This window comes from Labeo rohita, chromosome 6 (assembly GCF_022985175.1).
Source record: "Labeo rohita strain BAU-BD-2019 chromosome 6, IGBB_LRoh.1.0, whole genome shotgun sequence".
NCBI lineage: Eukaryota > Metazoa > Chordata > Actinopteri > Cypriniformes > Cyprinidae > Labeo > Labeo rohita.
Window position 1 is genome coordinate 27,351,007 of NC_066874.1, and position 20,132 is coordinate 27,371,138.

Below are 20,132 nucleotides of genomic sequence, written 5' to 3' on the forward strand. Positions count from 1 at the left end.
AATGAAGTTCTTAGCAATGTATATTACTAATCAAAAATTAGGTTTTACAAAATATCTTTACAGAACATGATCTTTACTTAATATCCTAATGATTTTTGGCATAAAAGAAAAATCGATAATTTTGACCCATACTATGGATTGTTGGCTAGTGGTACAAAAGGATTTTTGGTCCAGGTCACATGTGATAAAACTTTAAACAGTATAAAATGACTTAAGAACTTAATCTCAAAAATATGCTAAAATAGTAAAGTTTTACAAGCACAAAACACTTCAGCAGAACAAAAATTCAAACGAAAACAGGCCCCTAACAGCGCATGTCTTTAGTTATCTTGCTAGCAGGATGGTAACAGAAACATTTTTCTGAAGAGACGGCTGTAACTAACATTTCCTGTTGATAAACCCACACCCCCACTTTTTTTCTGCTATCGTCAAACGACCACCTCCTACTCCTTGACTTCCAAGGAAATTATAACGTTCAACCCAAACATGCTAATCTTACACTCATCAGAGTGGAGGACTGACACCCGATAGATCACGCTTCACCGCAAACAGGATGCATGTAAATAACAGCAGCATCACACACAGCAGAAATTCTCTGCAAAAGATCATACAGATAAAGAACCCCAAAAATCTCTCAGAAGTACCACAGGAATGGAGACATTTGCCTTGAATGTGTATTATTTGGAAGACAACACTGCATATTTTAAAAAAGAATTGCTGATGTGCTGTTTTGCAAAGGAAGCCTTTAACTAGTATGAAAAGGGATGCACTATTTGTTGCCCTTAAAACTATATATATATATATATATATATATATATATATATATATATATACACACACACACATTTTTACGCATTTATATATATTAAAAAAATATAAGAAAAATTTTATATGCAATAAATGTTTAATATAAAACTACCCAGAATGACATGAATGTACAATGGAAATGAAGTCTTATATATTTTCAATAGCACTGGCACTGCGAAACAAGCAAGTACGACAATGCCACAAATAAAACTGTCATTTTTTACAACATAAATCCACGAAAAAGCACAAGTTCTTTGACTGATTTAAGGATACATCCGTTAGTCTTAGTGTGAAGCAATCCTAATGTCCAAGCAATAATACTCCCACTAAGGTCCTTCTTTTCCCACTGTAAGAAGTAGGTCTCCATCATCGTCACTGTCCAGTTCATCAGTGCTTATGATACGCAGTGGATTCCTCTGAAGGCACGGATTAAGTAGCTCTCTACTGGTTGCTGCTTTCGTGGCGTCTCGTTCCGTTTCAGCTCGACACTGATGGTAATAGTCTCCCTCGCTCTTTCTCTCCCCCTCTCCCTCTGTGTTACTGCCGCTAATAGAGCGTCTTTCCCGAGGCACATCCTCCTGAATTGTCAGCCCCGCCTCCAGCCTCTCTCCCAGCTCCTCAATCAACTGTCTGGGCTCTCGCTGGAGCTCAACACGAAGGAGGGAAGCATCAGTCAAAGCATCTTCCTTCAGAATTCCACAGCTGATCTGAGGTTCAAGAGGCCTGGGTTCTGTTTGGTTGTTTGCTGTTTTTTCTTCAGGCTGCTCTTCCTCACTCTCACTTTCTTCCTCCTCCTCAGAGTCACCATCACTGCTAGAGTCCTCCTCATCATCGCTGTCGTCTTCTTCGTCTGCTTCCTCCTTCACTGCAAGTTCTGCAGCTTGTTCGAGTATGTCTAGCTCTAGGTCTAAATTGTTCTTCTGCAGTTTGGCTTTATGTAAGGATTCGGCCAGCTCAAGCACATGTTTGGATCTGGTGAGGAAAAAAGAAATAACATTCAATTGAGCTTATTAAATAAAAAGATACTTGTGATTGGACTTGTGCATTTAAAAATCTGTCAAGTGGCTTACTGTCTGTAAATAACATGGAAGATTGAAATGTTTGTATCACATACTCATCCTTGTATGATTGTCTTTTCTTCACAAACCAGGATAACTAGCAGAATATCCAACATTCTCTGAAAAATTGTGCAATAATTGCACCTTTAGGGGTACAACAGCTCATTTTTTTTGATCACAGGAATAAATTACATTTGAAAACTTATTCAAATAGAAAGCTGTTAAATAGTACAAATATTTTACAATATTACTGCCTTTGCTGTATTTTGGATCAAATAAATGCAGGCTTGGTGAGCATTAAAATCTTAAAGTCTCAAAGTGCCATAAAATCACTGTGAAAGTGTTTCATGTGACTTATGTGCTACATGTCAAGTCTTCTGAAGTTATAACTGTTAACTGTACCTTACTCCTATGTGAACCTAATTATATTCTAATAACTTGAACTAAGTTGCATAGGCCACATTTATGGTGCTTTTTGTCATTTTTTTGAGCTCAGTAGCTCACCCTTTATTTACTTTGCATATTTAAGGAGCAGCATGAACATTCTGTTAAATATCTACATTAAAAAAGTTTGGGGTTGGTAAGATTTAAAAAAATAAAAATTAAGTCATCTCCTATGCTCATCAATGCTGCATTTACTTGATCAAAAATGATGTAAAAACAGCAATATTTTGAAATTTAAATATATTTAAATCTATAAAAATATATTTAAAAATGTAATTTATTCCGGTGATAGCAAAGCTGGTAAAGGTAAATTTTCAGCAGCCATTACTCCAGTCTTATGCTGCATATGCTGATTAGGTGTTCAAGAAACCTTTATTATTATCAAAGTTAAAAACAGTTGTGCTGATTAATATTTTAATTTATTCCATGGTCTGTCTGAATACTAGATTCTGATTGGCTGGCAGGTATGCAGTAAAACCATTTAATGCACAGGTAGTTCCAAGTCAGTTTAATCACCGTTCTATATTAATGCGCTGCTTTAACTGATGCACACAAACACACACACACACACACACACACACACATCACTCGCACACAAACGCACACACACATCACTCGCACACAAACGCACACACACACACACAGAGAGAGGTCGGAGATCGCATTGCGTTGCGTGCACGCATACATAAAAGCTTCCATGTGATTCTCAATAATAAAATAGCCTAGATACTAGATCACTACATTATATTCCTCAGCAACGAGGTCGTAAAACCGCTGTTTTTGAATTAATTAGTTTGTAGAGAGAGATGCGCAAACACGCAGCAGGTAACAGACACAACTGTCATCTCTTTCTCTCTCTCGCCTTCTTTTTCTCTCGCTCTCGATTGATAATTCATTGAAATAAATGCTATAATCCATTCAAATAAATGTGATCTTACCGCACTATTTCATCTCTGTGTCTGATTTGATGCTGGCAGAATGTTAGAGATAATGTGCCATAACGTACGAAAATAACTGTCATTTTTACCCATTATTTACCCATTACCCAAAATCAAATATTTTGCTGCAAAGAGCAATACTAGTTTTAACTTGTCTATAAATTTGCAAATGACCATGGAATAAGGGGGATAATCAAGGGCTTGGAAAGGATTTTAAATGTACTTCGCGTCGGGTGGTTGTTAGCCTCCACGTCGTGCATTTAAAATCCTTTAATGCACGGCAAACCGTTGATTATCCCTTATGAATTCAACGGCCCGTCGTCAATTATTCCTTACATAAACCGTGATAATTATTTAGAATTCTTTGATGAACAGATATAAAAAAAAGCATTTATTTGAAATAAAATTGTCATTTATGATCAATTCAATCCATCTATGCTGATTAAAAGTATCCTTTTTTTCAGAAAAGCAAAACAAAAAAAATATTCCTGACCCCACACTTTTCAAATTGTAGTGTACCTTCACGCTCTGTTGAAGTAAGAAAACCATACAGGTTTAAAATGACATGAAGGTGAGAAAATGACAGAATCTTCATTTCTGGCTCAAACAAATCCTTAAATAATTCATTTACAGGCGACATGTTTTTATGATCCAAAAAAACTGGATTTGGCAGTTGAGCGAAATGTGGCAGAGTATATTTTAGTATTCAGTTCACAATACAGATGTCTCCATGGCTACTGTAGAAAGAACTCTAGGACCTCAGCGCATGCTTATCAGCTAGTGGAGAACTCATTTTACAACAGACACTTTACAAGTACCTATTTAGACTGATATAAACATTAACCAGAGAGACTAAACACATATGTACTCAGCCAATAAATCAGCTGAAAAGTATCAACATGCAAAGTTTTAACAAGAGTGTAGAAATGACCCGAAAAGTGGGGAACAAGCATGGCTGATGATTATTAATTAGGTGATGTAACATGCAGCCAGTAGTCATTACAGAAAGAAAGAAAGAAAGAAAAAAAAAAATTGCATTTATTTAATTAAAAGTACAGAAAAAACAGTAATATTGTAAAATATTATTGCAATTTAAAATAGTGGTTTTCTATTTTCATATACTTTAAAATAGAATTTATTCCTCTGACGCAATGATGAATTTTCAGCATCATTACTCCAGTCTTCAGTGTCACATGATCCTTCAGAAATCATTCTAATATGCTGATTTACTATCAGAGTTGGAAACAGCGCTGCTGCGTAATATTTTTTTTTTGGAACCTGCAATAATTTTTCCAGGAATCTTTGATGAATAAAACATTAAAAAGAACAGCATTTATTTAAAATAGAAAACTTCTGTAACAAATCATGGACAATGCATGTAATGCATGCAATATTAAACGTCTGGACACTAAAATAAATACATCAATCTGAGTTTCACTAATACTGCATGCCGCCACAAGGTTCCCCTGGGGATAAGCAATATGCAAAGCGACCTGACAAAGCATTCAGGAGGAAAAAAAATATATTGCTACAATACACTCAATGCAAAGATCCCAGTACTACAAGGGGCCTCGAGGCATATATTATTCATGTAGCAAATGCGACCGGGTGCTGCCAAAACTCAAGTGGCCACTATTCAGAGTTGCGAGCTGCTGAAATCCTTCATCACCATGGTGATTAGCGAGCGAACGGGGGGGTCACGCTCCCTGACGGTTTCGAGGTCGTGGTCATTCACAAAAAGGATAAAGCAAGCAAGTCTGCGCCGCCCCCGTTTCTATTGACGTGCTTCGCCGTACTCTGTGCTTCAATTAACCCACCGCTGAGAACCAAGATGCCTCGTTATCACCGCGCAAGCCTAATGATGTCCCGCACCGCCGGCGGACAGGGATTCCTAGCAGGAGAGCAGCGCTATGGTCTCAGGAGGATACTGTGTACACAACGCTTTAGTCACAAGTATGCTTGGCGCCTTCAGAAAGTGCTTATCTGAGATAAAGAGGCGGTCTGTGATATGTCGAGGAAAAGTCATGGTTAGATGGAGAAGCAAAACCAGTTGGATGCTTTTCAATGACTTATGTAATACACAAACAGGCCTTGAAGGTGCTACAAATTATTTTCTGAGAATACCACAGATAAAACATCTTGAGAATGTTTGATGTCTTGAGAAATGTCAACAATAATGTATGTTCTGTAAACAGGGGAGTGGCCTTTTCTTTTTTTCGAAAGCTAAACAGAAAGTGCTTGTGAATAATTTCAGTGAATCATCTCTACTACAAGTTTTTTGTTTTGGAAAGAAATTAATGCTTTTATTCAGCAAGTATGCATTAAAGTGATCACAAGTGACAGTAAAGACTGTTAAAGTTCTATGTTATTATCTATATTACAGTTGAGGTCAAAAGTTTACATCCCCCTTTCAGAATCATTAAAAATGTTAATTATTTTACCAAAATAAGATGGATCATACAAAATGTATGTTATTGTTTATTTAGTACTGATCTGAATAAGATACTGTATTTTGCATAAAAGTTTACATATATTAAAGATAAAATAATAGTTGAATTTATAAAAAATTTTACATCCCCTTAATTCTGAAAACTGTGTTGTTACCTGAATGATCCACAGCTGTTTTTTTGTTTAGTGATAGTTGTTCACGAGTCCCTTGTTTGTCCTTCAGAAAAATCCCACAAATTCTTAGTTTTTTCGGATTTTTGTGTATTTGAAACATTTCCAACAATGACTGTATGATTTTGAGATCCACCTTTTCACACTGAGGACAACTGAGGGACTCATATGCAACTATTACAGAAGGTTCAAACGCTCACTGATGCTTCAAAAGGAAACACAATGCATTAAGGGCCGGGGGTGAAAACTTTTTGAATTTGAAGATTAAGGTAAATTGAACTTATTTTGTCTTCTGGGAAACATGTAACTATCTTCTGTAGGGCAGTACTAAATGACAAAATATGATCTTTAGGCAAAGTAAGAAAAATGTACATTCAAAAAGTTCCATTCAAAAGTTTTCACCCCTCGGCTCTTAATGCATTTTTTTTTTTTTTTTTTTTTTTCTTCTGGAGCATCAGTGAGCATTTGAACCGTCTGTAATAGTTGCATACGAGTCTCTCAGTCGTCCTCAGTGTGAAAAGATGAACCTTATAATCATACAGTCATTGTCGGAAAGGGTTCAAATACACAAAAATGCTGGAAAACTAAAGAATTTGTGGGACCTGAAGGATTTTTCTGAAGAACAGCAGGCAGTTTAACTGTTCAGGACAAACATGGGACTCATGAACAACTATCACAAAAACACAAGTCTGGATCATTCAGGTAACAACACAGTATTAAGAATCAAGGGTATGTAAACTTTTATAAATTCAACTATTATTTTCTCTTGTGGACTATATGTAAACATCTTTTATGTGCAATATCTTATTCAGGTCAGTACTAAATAACAATAACATGCATTTTGTACAATCCCTCTTAGTTTGGTAAAATAATTAACATTTTTAATGATTCTGAAAGGGGGATGTAAACTTTTGACCTCAACTGTAGTTAATAAATTAATATAAATTAAATAATATGATAAATTGATAAATAATAATAAAATAAATTAAATTAATAATAAAAAAAATCTTTAAACTATTTTTTATTTAAAGAATCCCAAACAATCCTGTCTCACGCTTTCCACAACTATATTAAGCAACTCAACTGTTTTCAACACTGATAATAAGAAATGTTTCTTGAACAGCAAATCAGCACATTAGATTGATTTCTGGAACATGTCTCACTGAAGACTCACAATATTCTCCTGCTTCTACTCAGAAACAGCACACACACACATACATTTGACCCAACATACGATGTTAATAAAAAAACAAAAGTAATAAAAGTAACAAAAAGCAAGTCTTCAACCTGCATAAAGGTCAATGTGATTATGCTGACTAATAAAATCAGTTTACAATTTGTTCTTTTCTCAGCTTTAAAGAATTTGACATCAAGACATGAAATTATATGACTAGCTTGAATTGATGGCCAAAAAAAAAAAAAAAAAAAAAAAAAAATCAAAATGCTCTGCTAGAATACATTTTAAAGGGATGTTTCACCCAAAACTGAAAAATCTGTCATTAATTACTCTCATGTTGTTCTAAACCTGTAACCCATGGACTATTTTAACGATGTCCTTACTACCTTTCTGTGCCTTGAACATGGTCTTTGCATTGCTGTCTATGCAGGGTCAGAAAGCTCTTGGATTTCCTCAGAAATATCTTAATTTGTGTTCTGAAAATGAACAAACGTCTTACGGGTTTGGAACGACATAAGGGTGAGTAATTAATGATAGAGTTACCATTTTTTGGTGAACTATACTTTCAAATTTTTTTGTAGGTTTTATGCATGTTCAGCTGATTCCTTAAAAAAACTACTTCATATTAGCAACAACACCTACAAATACAGACATCTGACAGCTACAGGTCACTATAGTTTCTTCAGATGTCCATAACTATAACACTATCAAATATCAGATAACAAACAAAAAACAAACATTTTTAGAGTTATATTGGCCTGACCCTTGGTTAATTTAAAACCCTGCAAGTTCTCTGAAAAGCACCATGTGCTCTCAGTAAAAGAAAGAAGGTCCATAAAACTATTAAGCACTTCCTGGAGTAATGCGATTGGTGGAAGTACCGTAGCAGTGGCGGCGGTGCTTCAAACATTTGCCATATTCGTTTTCTCCCCGTGGGAAGTCATTATTGAGTTAGCATTGTAGAGGCTCGCTTGTTTCTGCGTCTCTATCTCTCCCTCTCCTCCTTCACTGCTGTGGTGAGAGAATGCATGCTTGCGGTGGAAACAAAGGCCCCTTTTGGGGCGAAGGATAATGTTGTACACAATTCAGTCATTACGATGGCACTGTTGTGGTTCGCCTTAATTAACCGAGAAGGGGCGGCTTTCAAGGTTGGGAGAAGGGGGAAATAAAAACAAGCTTGCCGCAACAAAGACACACTAGAGGCAGCTTGAGAAAATAGCGGAGACCTTTATGTCTAGAGAGACGGGGTGAACCTGTGGTGAATTACTCGTCTACTTCAAACAAAGCTCTCGGACTGTGTCTACATTAAGCTCTTACCATATATAAATCAAGGACACACAAGGATGAAATGTACTTCTGACTTTTCAACAAGATAATTAGTCATGAGAACATTTAAAATGATATTCGCACAGATTCAGTCATTGAAACTACGTAAATGATTCATTTTAAGGCTGAAATATAAGTTGGACACATTTCAATCAAGCTCTCACTAGATTTACATTCATTCATTTTTAAGTAGCTTGTGGTGTACTCTAGGTATACATTTTACAAAATTGTGCTTCATTCAGCTTTTCGCATATTAAAAGAAAAGAGGATTCTGGGACACTGGAAGGGGAGAGAGCAAAGTCACTGCGCAGACTGACTGTACAAGCCAAAGTGTTCAAATGCCGCTAAACCACACACTGAGAGGGAATATGATCCACTTATCTGTGTGAGCTCTAAGACCAGGATCACTTTCCTCACACCAGCGGGACACTTCAATCCTCCCTCCCTCCCTCTCTCTCTCTCTCTCTCTCTCTCTCTCATATCTCAAGCACTCAAACAAGACTATGAGACTGTCATACAGAGAAAGGATAGTATACATGTCCAGGACTTTTTTTTTTTTTTAAATCATAGAACTCATATAATATACAAAGTAAGACTCTCATAGAACTTAAAACTGTACTTCTGCTTACAAAAGATTTTAAAAAAAATAAAGAAATTCACTTTTTTTCTTTGTTTCCATCAGTTGTCTAAAAATATATATAATGTTGCAATCACATGACCACCAAAACACTACTCAAGTGATAATCATGATATTGATATATTAATATCTTCCATATACGGTTGAAACCAGACGTTTACATACACCTTGCAGAATCTGCAAAATGTTAATTATTTGATCAAAATAAGAGGGATCATACAAAATACATGTTATTTTTTTATTTAGTACTGACCTGAATAAGATATTTCACATAAAAGACATTTACATATTGAAAATAATAGCTGAATTTATGAAAATGACCCCTTTCAAAAGTTTACATACGCCTGATTCTTAATACTGTGTTGTAACCTGAATGATCCACAGCTGTGTTTTTTTTTGTTTTAATATAGTTATTGATGAGTCCCTTGTTTGTCCTGAACAGTTAAACTGTCTGCTGTTTTTCAGAAAAATCCTTTAGGTCCCACAATTGTTTTTTGTTTTTTTAGCATGTTTGTGTATTTGAACCCTTTCCAACAATGACTGTATGGTTTTGAGATCCATCTTTTCACACTGAGGACAACTGAGATGCAACTATTACAGAAGGTTCAAATGCTCACTGATGCTCCAGAATGACACATAATGCATTAAGATTCTTGCATGTTTCCCAGAAGACAAAATAAGTTAAATTTACTCTAAACTTCAAATTCAAAAGGTTTTCACCCCCCAGCGTAATGCATTGTGTTTCCTTCTGAAGCATCAGTGAGCATTTGAACCTTCTGTAATAGATGCATACGAGTGCTTCAGTTGTCCTCAGTGTGAAAAGATGGACCTCAAAATCATACAGTCATTGTTGGAAAGGGTTCAAATGCACAAAAATGTTGAAAAACCAAAGATTTGTGGGACCTGAAGGATATTGAAGAACAGCGGGCAGTTTAATTTTTTAGGACAAACAAGGGACTCCTGAACAACTATCACTAAACAAAAAACACAGCTGTGGATCATTCATGTAACAACAGAGTGTGAAAAATCAAGTGTATGTAAACTTTTGAACGGGGCCATTTTTGTAAATCTAACTATTATTTTCTCTTGTGGACTAAATATCTTTTATCTGAAATATCTTTTTCAGGTCAGTACTAAATTAAAAACATGCATTTTGTATGACCCCTCCTCTTTTGGTAAAATAATGAACATTTTGCAGATTCTGCAAGGTGTATGTAAATATCTGGTTTCAACTGTAATTATTGGACCAGTCTACAGTGCATTCACTAGGAAAGAATAGTATTTACAGGTAAATTAATAATTTTACATGCTGTAATTATTCACAATTTTACATAAGAACACAAAAACACAAATGCTTGACATAATATTTTAAGCTTAAACAAAAAATACATAATATTATTTTCATAATACATATGTCAGCGCTGATAGCCCCGTGGTAGCAGATAGTATTAGCTACAAAAAACTATATTGAAATCAGCCTCTACCTAGCAAACTCCTATTATCATACAATTTCAATTGCATAAAATCAATCCTGGGGGGGGGGGCATATTCACCTGCAGGTTCTTCTACTTTGGCATTGGTAACTAAAAACTTTGTGATACTAAATCCCAAAATTGTCAGTCCAGTCCAACAATATTAATTCATTTTCCTAATCAACATGCAGTCTATGCACATTTTTCCCAAACAACACCAAAGCTGTGATCAGTATGATCTGAAGTAAACCTCTCGAATTGGACGGCAAGCTAGTGAAATGTCAGAGAACAAAGCCAAAAAGGTCACAATCAAACTCAAAGCCATCCAAACTGAAGTGACAGCAATCATTAATAATCTAAACAGCGCTATTAACATGCACACACACCAAACCAAGATATTTTAAGCCTGATTTCCCTCAGTCCTAAAGGGGGACTTCTCAATTCACTTAGCTACTGAAGCAAGCAGTGAAAACAGTTCCCACACCTCTTTACTCTGTCGTGATTTAACACTAATTGACAACAGTAACGTCCACTCTGGGGCAACTGACCACAAAGCTTTACGAAACCCCTGACCCATGTGGCCCCTGGAGGCCTCCTTACCCTCAAGCCAGAGGCTCGAGTCCCTGGAGAAAAACACTTGGCTGAGCGTCAATACTTGGACAATGTGTCGTTTCTCAATGTCAGAGAAAGCAACTTTCTCATCCTGTCAAAAGATAAACCCTTAAGCTCACCTTTAACAGGTTGCCATGGTTGCCGTTCGGAATCCGACTGACCCAATTAAGGAGTTTGAACACAAAGGGAAAATAAAAAAAAAAGCAAGGCTCTGTCAGATAACCACTTCATTGCACTTAGTGAAACACAGTAAGTTACACCTTATCTTATCTGTTTTTTGAACTGGCCGAAGACTCACCGGAGTGATTCTGAATGCTGGATGGGAGGGAAATGAAAAGATAAGAAAATGCCAGTGGTCTCAGTAGTCTGGCACTGAATCTCAGAGCTTTGCACACATTGAAGCCACACTGAAATGTGTAACTGAAGTTCATCTGCACTAACCGTAACTGACTGCAGAGCTGCTATATGGTGACATTTGTAAAAGTATACTGTATGGAAGTTTTGCAGCCTAGCTAATGTCTGTAGACAATATTTTGTATGATTTTAGTCTCTCTAGAGCTATGAGATCATTCCATGCTAGATATTTGTTTACACAAAACTGCTTTTCTTGGTCTCCTCAACAACTGTTGTTTTGAACACATATGAACCTCCGGATATCAACAAAAGGAAGCTATTTTATCAGTGTGTTTTCATTTCCAAACATTACATATTCCTGTTTCCCAATCATGAGTTCACCAGAAGTTCACTAGTTCAGGTCACTAGAAGTTGTAAACAACCAAAATGCTAAACTAAATAAAATAAAAATGCTTATTTTTTTCCTTTTCTTTTCTTTTTTTTTTTTTTAAATTAATGCCATTAAAATAGAACCTTTTCATAATTCCATAATACAACCGTCATTTTATATTGACTAGGACTGTCAAACTCCAAAAAGAAAGTCCATACAACTTCCTATAAGTTCCTGCAAGTCTTCTGAAGCCATATCAAAACTTTGTGTAGAGAATATTTGACTACTTTTATGTTGATTGTTCTCAGTTGTGAAGCTTGACAGTCTGCGACGACAAAAAAATTGACATTGAATGGAAAAATGCATGTGAAGATTCTTTAAAAATGTAATTTTGTGTTCCACAGAAAAATATAACAGCATGAATGTTTGGAACACCATGAGTAAATGACTAAATCATTACAGAATATTATTGAATAAATAAAGGTTCAGCTAAGGGGAAGCTGGGAACCTCTGCAATAGCTGATGGATATGGAACAAGTTTCCTGACACTATTCCGACAAAAGGTCTGAGTGATGATGGCTACTTGTCAGGCATTTTGCCATCAGAACGACGGACCATGAATTCATGGAGCCACATCAGTCAAACAGCCAAAAAGAGGAGTGTCTAACTCAATCCACTTTGTTTCATTGTTGATCGGGGGGCCCGTTCAGAGATTTAAATCACACTTGAAGTCTTTAAGACATCATAAATTTGAGCACGACATTCCGGCAGTCGGGAGGACTTCAAGAGTAAGAATGCCGGTTGGATTGCAGAGAGACACTATAAATCATTCCCGCAGGGGCAGCATTTATTAATCCCAGCATTCATCATGAGCAGCTGATCGCGTCTGACTGCCGATAAGAGATTTGAGGAGGAACTGCTGCCACAGACGAGCCTGGATAACATCTATAATCTAGAGATCTCACAAAGGCTACTTTCACACAGTCAGTGGTTAATTTACTACATACTTGTGTCATATTTCACACCAAAACCTGCAGGAACAGGTTAGAACAATGAACAATATACGGAGGAATGGATGGAAAGGCAATATACGGACAGATGGATAAAATGATGGAACAACATATGAATGAATGGAACGATAGAATATATGGATAGATGGATGGATGGAACAATAGAAAAATATATGGATGGAAGGGTAGAACACTATTTGGAAGGATGGATGGAATGAAAGAAAAATATTCGGACTGATGGATGGATAGAAAAATATATGGACAGATGGATGGATGGATCGAAAGAAAAATATATGGATGGATGGATGCAACAATAGAACAATATATGGATGGACAGATGGATGGAACAACAGAATACATGGATGAATATACGGACGGATGGAATGACAGAACAATATATGGACAGAAAGATGGATGGAATGATAGAAAAATATATTGACAGACAGATGGATGGATGGATAGATAGATGGAACGTTTGAAAAATATATGGACGGATAGAAAAATATATGGATGGATGGATGGATGGACAGAGAAAAATATATGGATGGATGGATAGAAAAAATATGGCTGGATGGACGGACAAAAGGATGGATGGATGATAGATAAAAAAAATATATGGATGGATGGAATGATGGAACAATAGATGGATGGATGAAACAATGGAACAATAGATGGATGGATGGATGGATGGATGGATGGATGGATGGACAGAGAAACATGGATGGATGGATGGAAAAATATGTGGACAGATGATGGATGGATGGATGGTTGGATGGATAGAAAAAATACGGATGGATGGATGGACAGACGGACGGATGGATGATAGATAGAAAAATATATGGATAGAACGATAGAACAATAGATGGATGGATGGATGGATGGATGAAATGATGGAATGAAAGAACAATATACAGATGGAAGAATGGATGTGGAATGATAAAGAAATGTACTGTACAGAAGGATGGATGGGTGGGAGAAATCGATGGATGGAACGATGTAATGTATGGATAGATGGATGGATGGATGGAATGATAGAACAAAATATGGATGGATGTATGGATGGAATGATAGAAAAATATATACGGATGGATGGATGGATAAAATGAAAGAACAATATATGGATGGACAGATGGAATGATATAACAGTATTCTATAGATAGATAGACAGACAGATAGAACATACAGATAGATGGAATAATAGAAAAATATCCGGATAGATGGATGGGATTATAAAACAATATTCTACAGAGAGATGGATAGACAGATTTTGCCCAGCTCTGCGACAATTTAGCATTCTAAAAAAAGACTGACAAGTGCATTCTACCGCTGTGTGAACGCAGCCAAAGATAACTTGCTCAGATAACTGGACTGGGGCGTCCTTCTGGGAGGATTTTTTTGGAAGAGAGAATTGTTTAAATAATCTGACAGAGGATATGTCAGATGTTGAAAACGCTGTCACAACAAACCTGCTATGATAACAGGGAGTTGTCTACACAAACCAGAGCAGTGGGGATTTGATCAAACGCTCCAGCACTTAAAAGGAGGAGCAAGTCTCCTGCAGTCACTTCCCATGACAAGAGGGGCTTTGTCTGAACTCAAAGGAAAAGTTTGCAGCAGTATTTCAAGACAACTAAAGATACTCTAAAAGGATGCAAACTGGAAATCAATTTTCAGCGTGATGTTGAGAGATGTCAAATGCCTCAAGGCAAGTATGACTAAGATACATCAGCGGCACTAGAGTGCTGTCGCAGATCCTGCAAGCGGTGCCTTTCAACAGCTCTCCGGTCTGCTTTTCTTTTGTTCTGTTCAATAACGTGCTGAAGAGCGAGAGGAACAGAGGAACACAAGCATTCATTTGCAGGTCAATGCTACTGATGCCTCTGATGATGCATTTAGTGATCCATGGAGAACAAGGTGCACGGTCACCCTAAGGACACTTTTTGTTCCCCCAGTTTTTAATACTTCATGTTCATTTTATTTAAAGAAGAAGAGGACGAAATTAACACAGGATCGTGCTTTGTCCTTTTATTTTAGAGGCCCAGCAAGCCTGATTAAGTTTTCCTGCACATTGATGCTGGAACTGTGCAGTTCTCTGGACAAAGAGTCTCCTCATTTGCTCCCTTTGTCTCATTGAGAAAACAGGCACATTTAAACTCTGCCATTTTACACATCCATTATTAATTAGCTGTCAAGGCTGCGTCCTTGCCAGAAAATCTACACTTTGGCAAAACATAGGACTGAAAAATTTCGCCATAATCCCCGAAGGACATTTATCGCGTCTGGGCACCGGGCCTACAACTTCAGATGAACATTTTTCAACAGGACTCTTATAGACAAGCATACAACTTTAACTGAACACCAGCCGGGAAGCAGAGTATATCTCATTACTGAATTATGCACCGGCTGTATTTTGCATTGGAAATCGTGGAAGTGATTACAAAAAATGGCCAGAAATCATGATTGCAATACCATTCATCATGAATCAAGTTCATGCACTGAGGTTCTGTTTAACTAGAAGAGACTGAACTAAAATGGATAGTGTGGACTTTTTTTGTCACACTGTTGCTTGTTTTGCATTGTGGCTAAGAAGTTCAATCTCACAAAATCTGACAAAAACATGTCTGGAGCATATCTCATATCTCTTTTCACACATGGTGTATGGACAGAAGACAATCAAATTTTGGACCCAGGTAATTTCAGGTTGGCAACATTTAGATTTAGGCAACATTGTACTGGACTCAACATACTTGACCCTCTGGATCCAGATGCAGTAGTCTGTGATGTAGAGGTCATTGAGGATATAGGCCGGATCGTTCTCCCGGAAGATCTTATGGATGGCCAGCAAACACTTCAGGACGCAGGCCTTGCCTGTGACAAAGAAACGAGCAGTAAATCAGGATTAAAACACAAGGATGTTTTTATTAAGACTAAACTAAATGAGCATTCTCATAAAAATATTTATATGTAAAAATATTTTCTTAATCAGCATTTTTGTCTTTAGAAAACTTTTTTCTTGTTTTCAGCATATATCTAACAACGGGGTAACAAAAGAAATTTCCCTGAAAACAGTTTGATATCCCCTACCAGTCAAAAGTATTTGAACAGTAAGATTTTTAATGTTTTTAGAGAAGTCTCTTCTGCTCACTAAGCCTGCATTTATTTGATCCAAAGAACAGCAAAAACAGTAAAATTGTGAAATATTTTTACCATTTAAAATAACTCTTTTTTCAATTTGAATCTATTTTAAAATGTTTAACATATTCCTGTGTTTTCAAAGCTGAATTTTTAGCATCATTACTCCAGTCACATGATCCTTCAGAAATCATTCTAATATTTAGATTTCATTTTTTTTAAAAATTATTATTATGTAGAATTTTTTCAGGTTTCTCTGATGAATAGACAGTTCGGAAGAACAGCATTTATCTGTATGGAAATTATTTAAAGCATCCTTGCTGAATCTTACAGTTCAAAAACTTTTGACTGGTAGTGTAAATTCTGACAGTAAATTTGTTTTATTTTAAGGATGCTTGATTTTTTTAAAACCAGAAAACAACACAAACGCTGATAAAAGTTTTTATTTTTTTAGTATTTTTTGCAGCGAAGACAGCTTAGTAAGTGATCAATTGTGCAACTTTTGTTGGCGCAAAATGGGAAATCCGTGCTGAGCAGATGCTTTTTGAACACTCAGGAAGATGACTGCATTTTGTTTTCTGGCAGATGCTTCCAAAACACACCCACAAACACACAAACACCTTAAGGGCACCGTGCCACAGCGATGATATTTGTTGTCATAACACCCATCTCCCAAATAAGGTGCAAAAATATCCCCTCAGCGCAACTCAACGGGCTCAGTTGTGAAGCGAAAGAAGGGCCGTGAGGATTCTCAAGCCGCCCACAGAATAGCCTGGCAGCCGGTGGAGACATTCCAGCCGCCTCAGAAAACAAACAGTGCACTCGCACCGAGGAAAGCCTTACACAAACATTTGGTTCCCATTTAAGCTGGAGCTCTTACCCGGAGAAGCCGTCGTGGCTTCCAGCTTCAGGACATGTGAGAAAAACTCCAGGAACTTGAACCGTACTCTTGTCTTTCCCCATTCTTCCTCTCTCTCTCTCTCGCTCATTCTCTGACCTCCATCCATCTATAATTGAAGGGTTTTCTACTTTTCTTCACTGCTCCCTGGGAGAGTGGAGGAAAAGTAAGCTTTGGATTCTTCCGAAGACCAGCTGTGGGACTGTGCGATGCAGTGTGTGCTGGGTTTAGATTGCATGTTGAGCCAGTTAATCATGTGCTGCAATCAGGCGTCTCAGGGGAAGAAGTTGAGGAGAGGAGAGCAAAGAAGAGAGAGAAGAGGAATGGGGTGACGAGGTGAGATTCGGGCCCTGGAAGTACAGATGGTAAAGGTCCACGGGGTGCCAATGTTTAAAAGGACAATCTCACGAAGCCTGTCAAAAAACATGCCTAGGTCATATTTCATCAGAAAAGTCAAAAGAAAGAAAATTAAACCTATTTTTATGGCCATCAAAGGTGAGCTTTTTTTAATTTCACAAATAAATCATCAAGTGCATGAATCGGCAATCATCTGAGCCTGAAATGTGGATCTATTTCTAAAACAGGCTCCAGAGATTCAGTCGCTAGTAAAACTTTTAAAATGTGACCCTGAACCAGTCATAAGGGTCAACTTTTTGAAAATCTGGAATCTGAGGGTGCAAAAAAAAAAAAAAAAAAAAAAAAAAAAATTCTAAATATTGAGAAAAACGGCTTTAAAGTTGTCCAAATGTTCTTAGCAATGCATATAACCGATCAAAAATTACGTTTTGATATATTTACGGTAGGAAATTTACAAAATATCTTCATGGAACATAATCTTTACTTAATATCCTAATGGTTTTTGGCATAAAAAAAAAAAAATTGAGAATTTTGGCTATTGCTACGAATATACCCATGCTACTTCAGACTGGTTTTGTGGTCCAGGGTCACATTTAACAATGTCATATGTGATTATCATGTTGCTTGTACGTCATTCTATTTCATTAGAATACACAGCTACTTTCTGAGTGGAGTAAGATTTGTTTTTTTAATAATATAAAATATGACAGTATAATTGTGTTCATTTGTCATGAAAATCATGTAAAAATGCAAAACAAAATAAAAGGTCCATCAAACAGACATTTTTTTCTTTGATTTTGGAGTGAAATATGACCTGGATGCGTTGTTGACAAGCTTGGTAAGATTTAGCCTCAAACCACCAATTTATTAATCATACAAAATGATGACACTGACTGCTAGCTGTGTGGAAAACCCTTACAAGACTAAACAAAGCAGCTAACCTCGAGAAACAGCTGCAGAAATTACATTAAAGAACATTGACATCAAATTATGCTGCATCAAATGGCCTACATCTATCATTGTGAAACCGGCAATGTACTTTTTAAGATGGATCACATTGGCTTAGAGATGACAATTCCTGCTGAGCAAAACAATGAATCTCAATAAGCTACGATGGAACTTTGCAAAAAAAGAAAAAAAAAAAAAAAAAGTCAAGCTCTGACTGATGTGAAGAGGTTTTTAAAATGCCATGAAAATGAACCTGCTTCCAAACCAGAAGATAAAACAAAATATATATTTATATGACAAAACATGTACACAGCTGTTTGAAGCTTAAATTGATCAAACTGATTGATTAAATTGATCAAAAGTGACAGTAAGAAACCCTGAAACGTGCAGCGCTTATGCTTTCATTCTGGATGGATATCATATACAGTATTATAGTTAGTTGATGTAAGATGGTGATTGTGCATTAACAGCTGTCAACCATGTTGGTACGCAAATTAGCTGTCTGAATTTACACAGTGCATTTTTATTATGGCCATCTTGATTGTCCTGAACAGCTAAACGGCCTGCTGTTCTTTAGAAAAATCCATCAGGTCCCACAAATTCGGTGGTTTTTCAGCATTTTCATATATTTGAACCCTTTCAAACAATGATGTATGACTTTTAGACCCATCTTTTCAGACTGAGGACAACTGAGAGACTCATATGCAACTATTACAGAAGATTCAAGCACTCACTAATGCTCCAAAAGAAAAAAAATGATCCATTAAGATTTGGGGGTGAAAACTTTTGAACAGAATGAAGATGTGGACATTTTTCTTATTTTGCCTAAATATCATTTTTTTCCATTTAGTACTGCCTTTCAGATGCTACAGAAGATGCTTACATGTTTCTCAGAAGAAAAAATACGTGAAATTTACCCTAATCTTCAAATTCAAAAAGTTTTCACTTTTTGAAAACCAGCCCTTAATGCATTGCGTTTCCTTCTGGAGCATCAGTGAGTGTTTGAACCGTCTGTAAAAGTTGCATATGAATCCCTCAGTTGTCCTCAGTGTGAAAAGATGGATCTTATAATTATATAGTCACTGCTGGAAAGGGTTTAAACACACAAAAATGCTGAAAAAACAGATTTTTCTGAAGAACAGCAGGCAATTTAACTGTTCAGGACAAACAAGGGACTTAAGAACACCTATCACTAAAAAAATAAATAAATAAAATAAACACACATAGCTGTGGATCATTTAGGTAACAACACAGTATTAAGAACCAAGCGTATGTAAACTTATGCATTTTTATAAATTAAACTTATTTTCTGTTGTTGACTACATGTAAATATCTTTTATGTGAAATATAAATAAAAAGTAGCATGCATTTTCTATGATCCCTCTTATTTTGGTAAAATAATGAACTTTTTGCAGATTCTGCAAGGTGTATGTAAACTTTTGACTTGCACCACTTTATATGGAGGTAGCTACAACAAAAAGTTGGGAAACGCTGCGCTAACTGGCAAGCCAATACCAGTGCAGAGCAAACAAGTGAAACCGAATCCAAGCTATGCAGCAAATGAAATACAGGCAAGCCTCTGAATGTTCAGATTATATATGAGCGTTTATATTTGCCCACAGTGCATCTTCTAGGCCGTTAACCACAGTCTCCCTCCTCGATCTCCTTGAGGGCCCGTTGGCTTTAGCAGGATCTCTCAGAGAACAACCAGACAAGCTGCCAGAGGGCTGTTCAAATATTTACCCCTGGATAGCATTTCCATCACGGCTTTCCTCGTGCAGCATCATTAATGGGTTTGTTTTCCTACTAACTACAACTGTTTGCTTTCACTGCTGCTTAAACGAAGTGCCTCAAATTAGAGTACACACACATCAGATACACACCTCCATTCATGTTCCGCCGACAAATTAATTACCCAGGAGTCACGGTGTGACAGGGCAGTCTGCTTTCCGAGGGGAGTCACACCGCTGTTA

General features: G+C 36.7%; 1 protein-coding gene across 1 annotated transcript in view; it reads right to left on the reverse strand.

Moving 5' to 3' along the window:
• Window positions 1-879: 879 nt before the first annotated feature.
• Window positions 880-20,132, reverse strand: part of shq1 (SHQ1, H/ACA ribonucleoprotein assembly factor) — a 45,826-nt gene continuing 26,573 nt past the window's right edge. The window contains exons 11-12 of the mRNA XM_051113430.1: window positions 15,572-15,692; window positions 880-1,779 (exon numbers count right to left, since the gene is read on the reverse strand). Coding sequence (XP_050969387.1) covers window positions 1,134-1,779; window positions 15,572-15,692 — 767 coding nt within the window. The 3' untranslated portion in view covers window positions 880-1,133. The remainder of the gene's footprint in view (window positions 1,780-15,571; window positions 15,693-20,132) is intronic.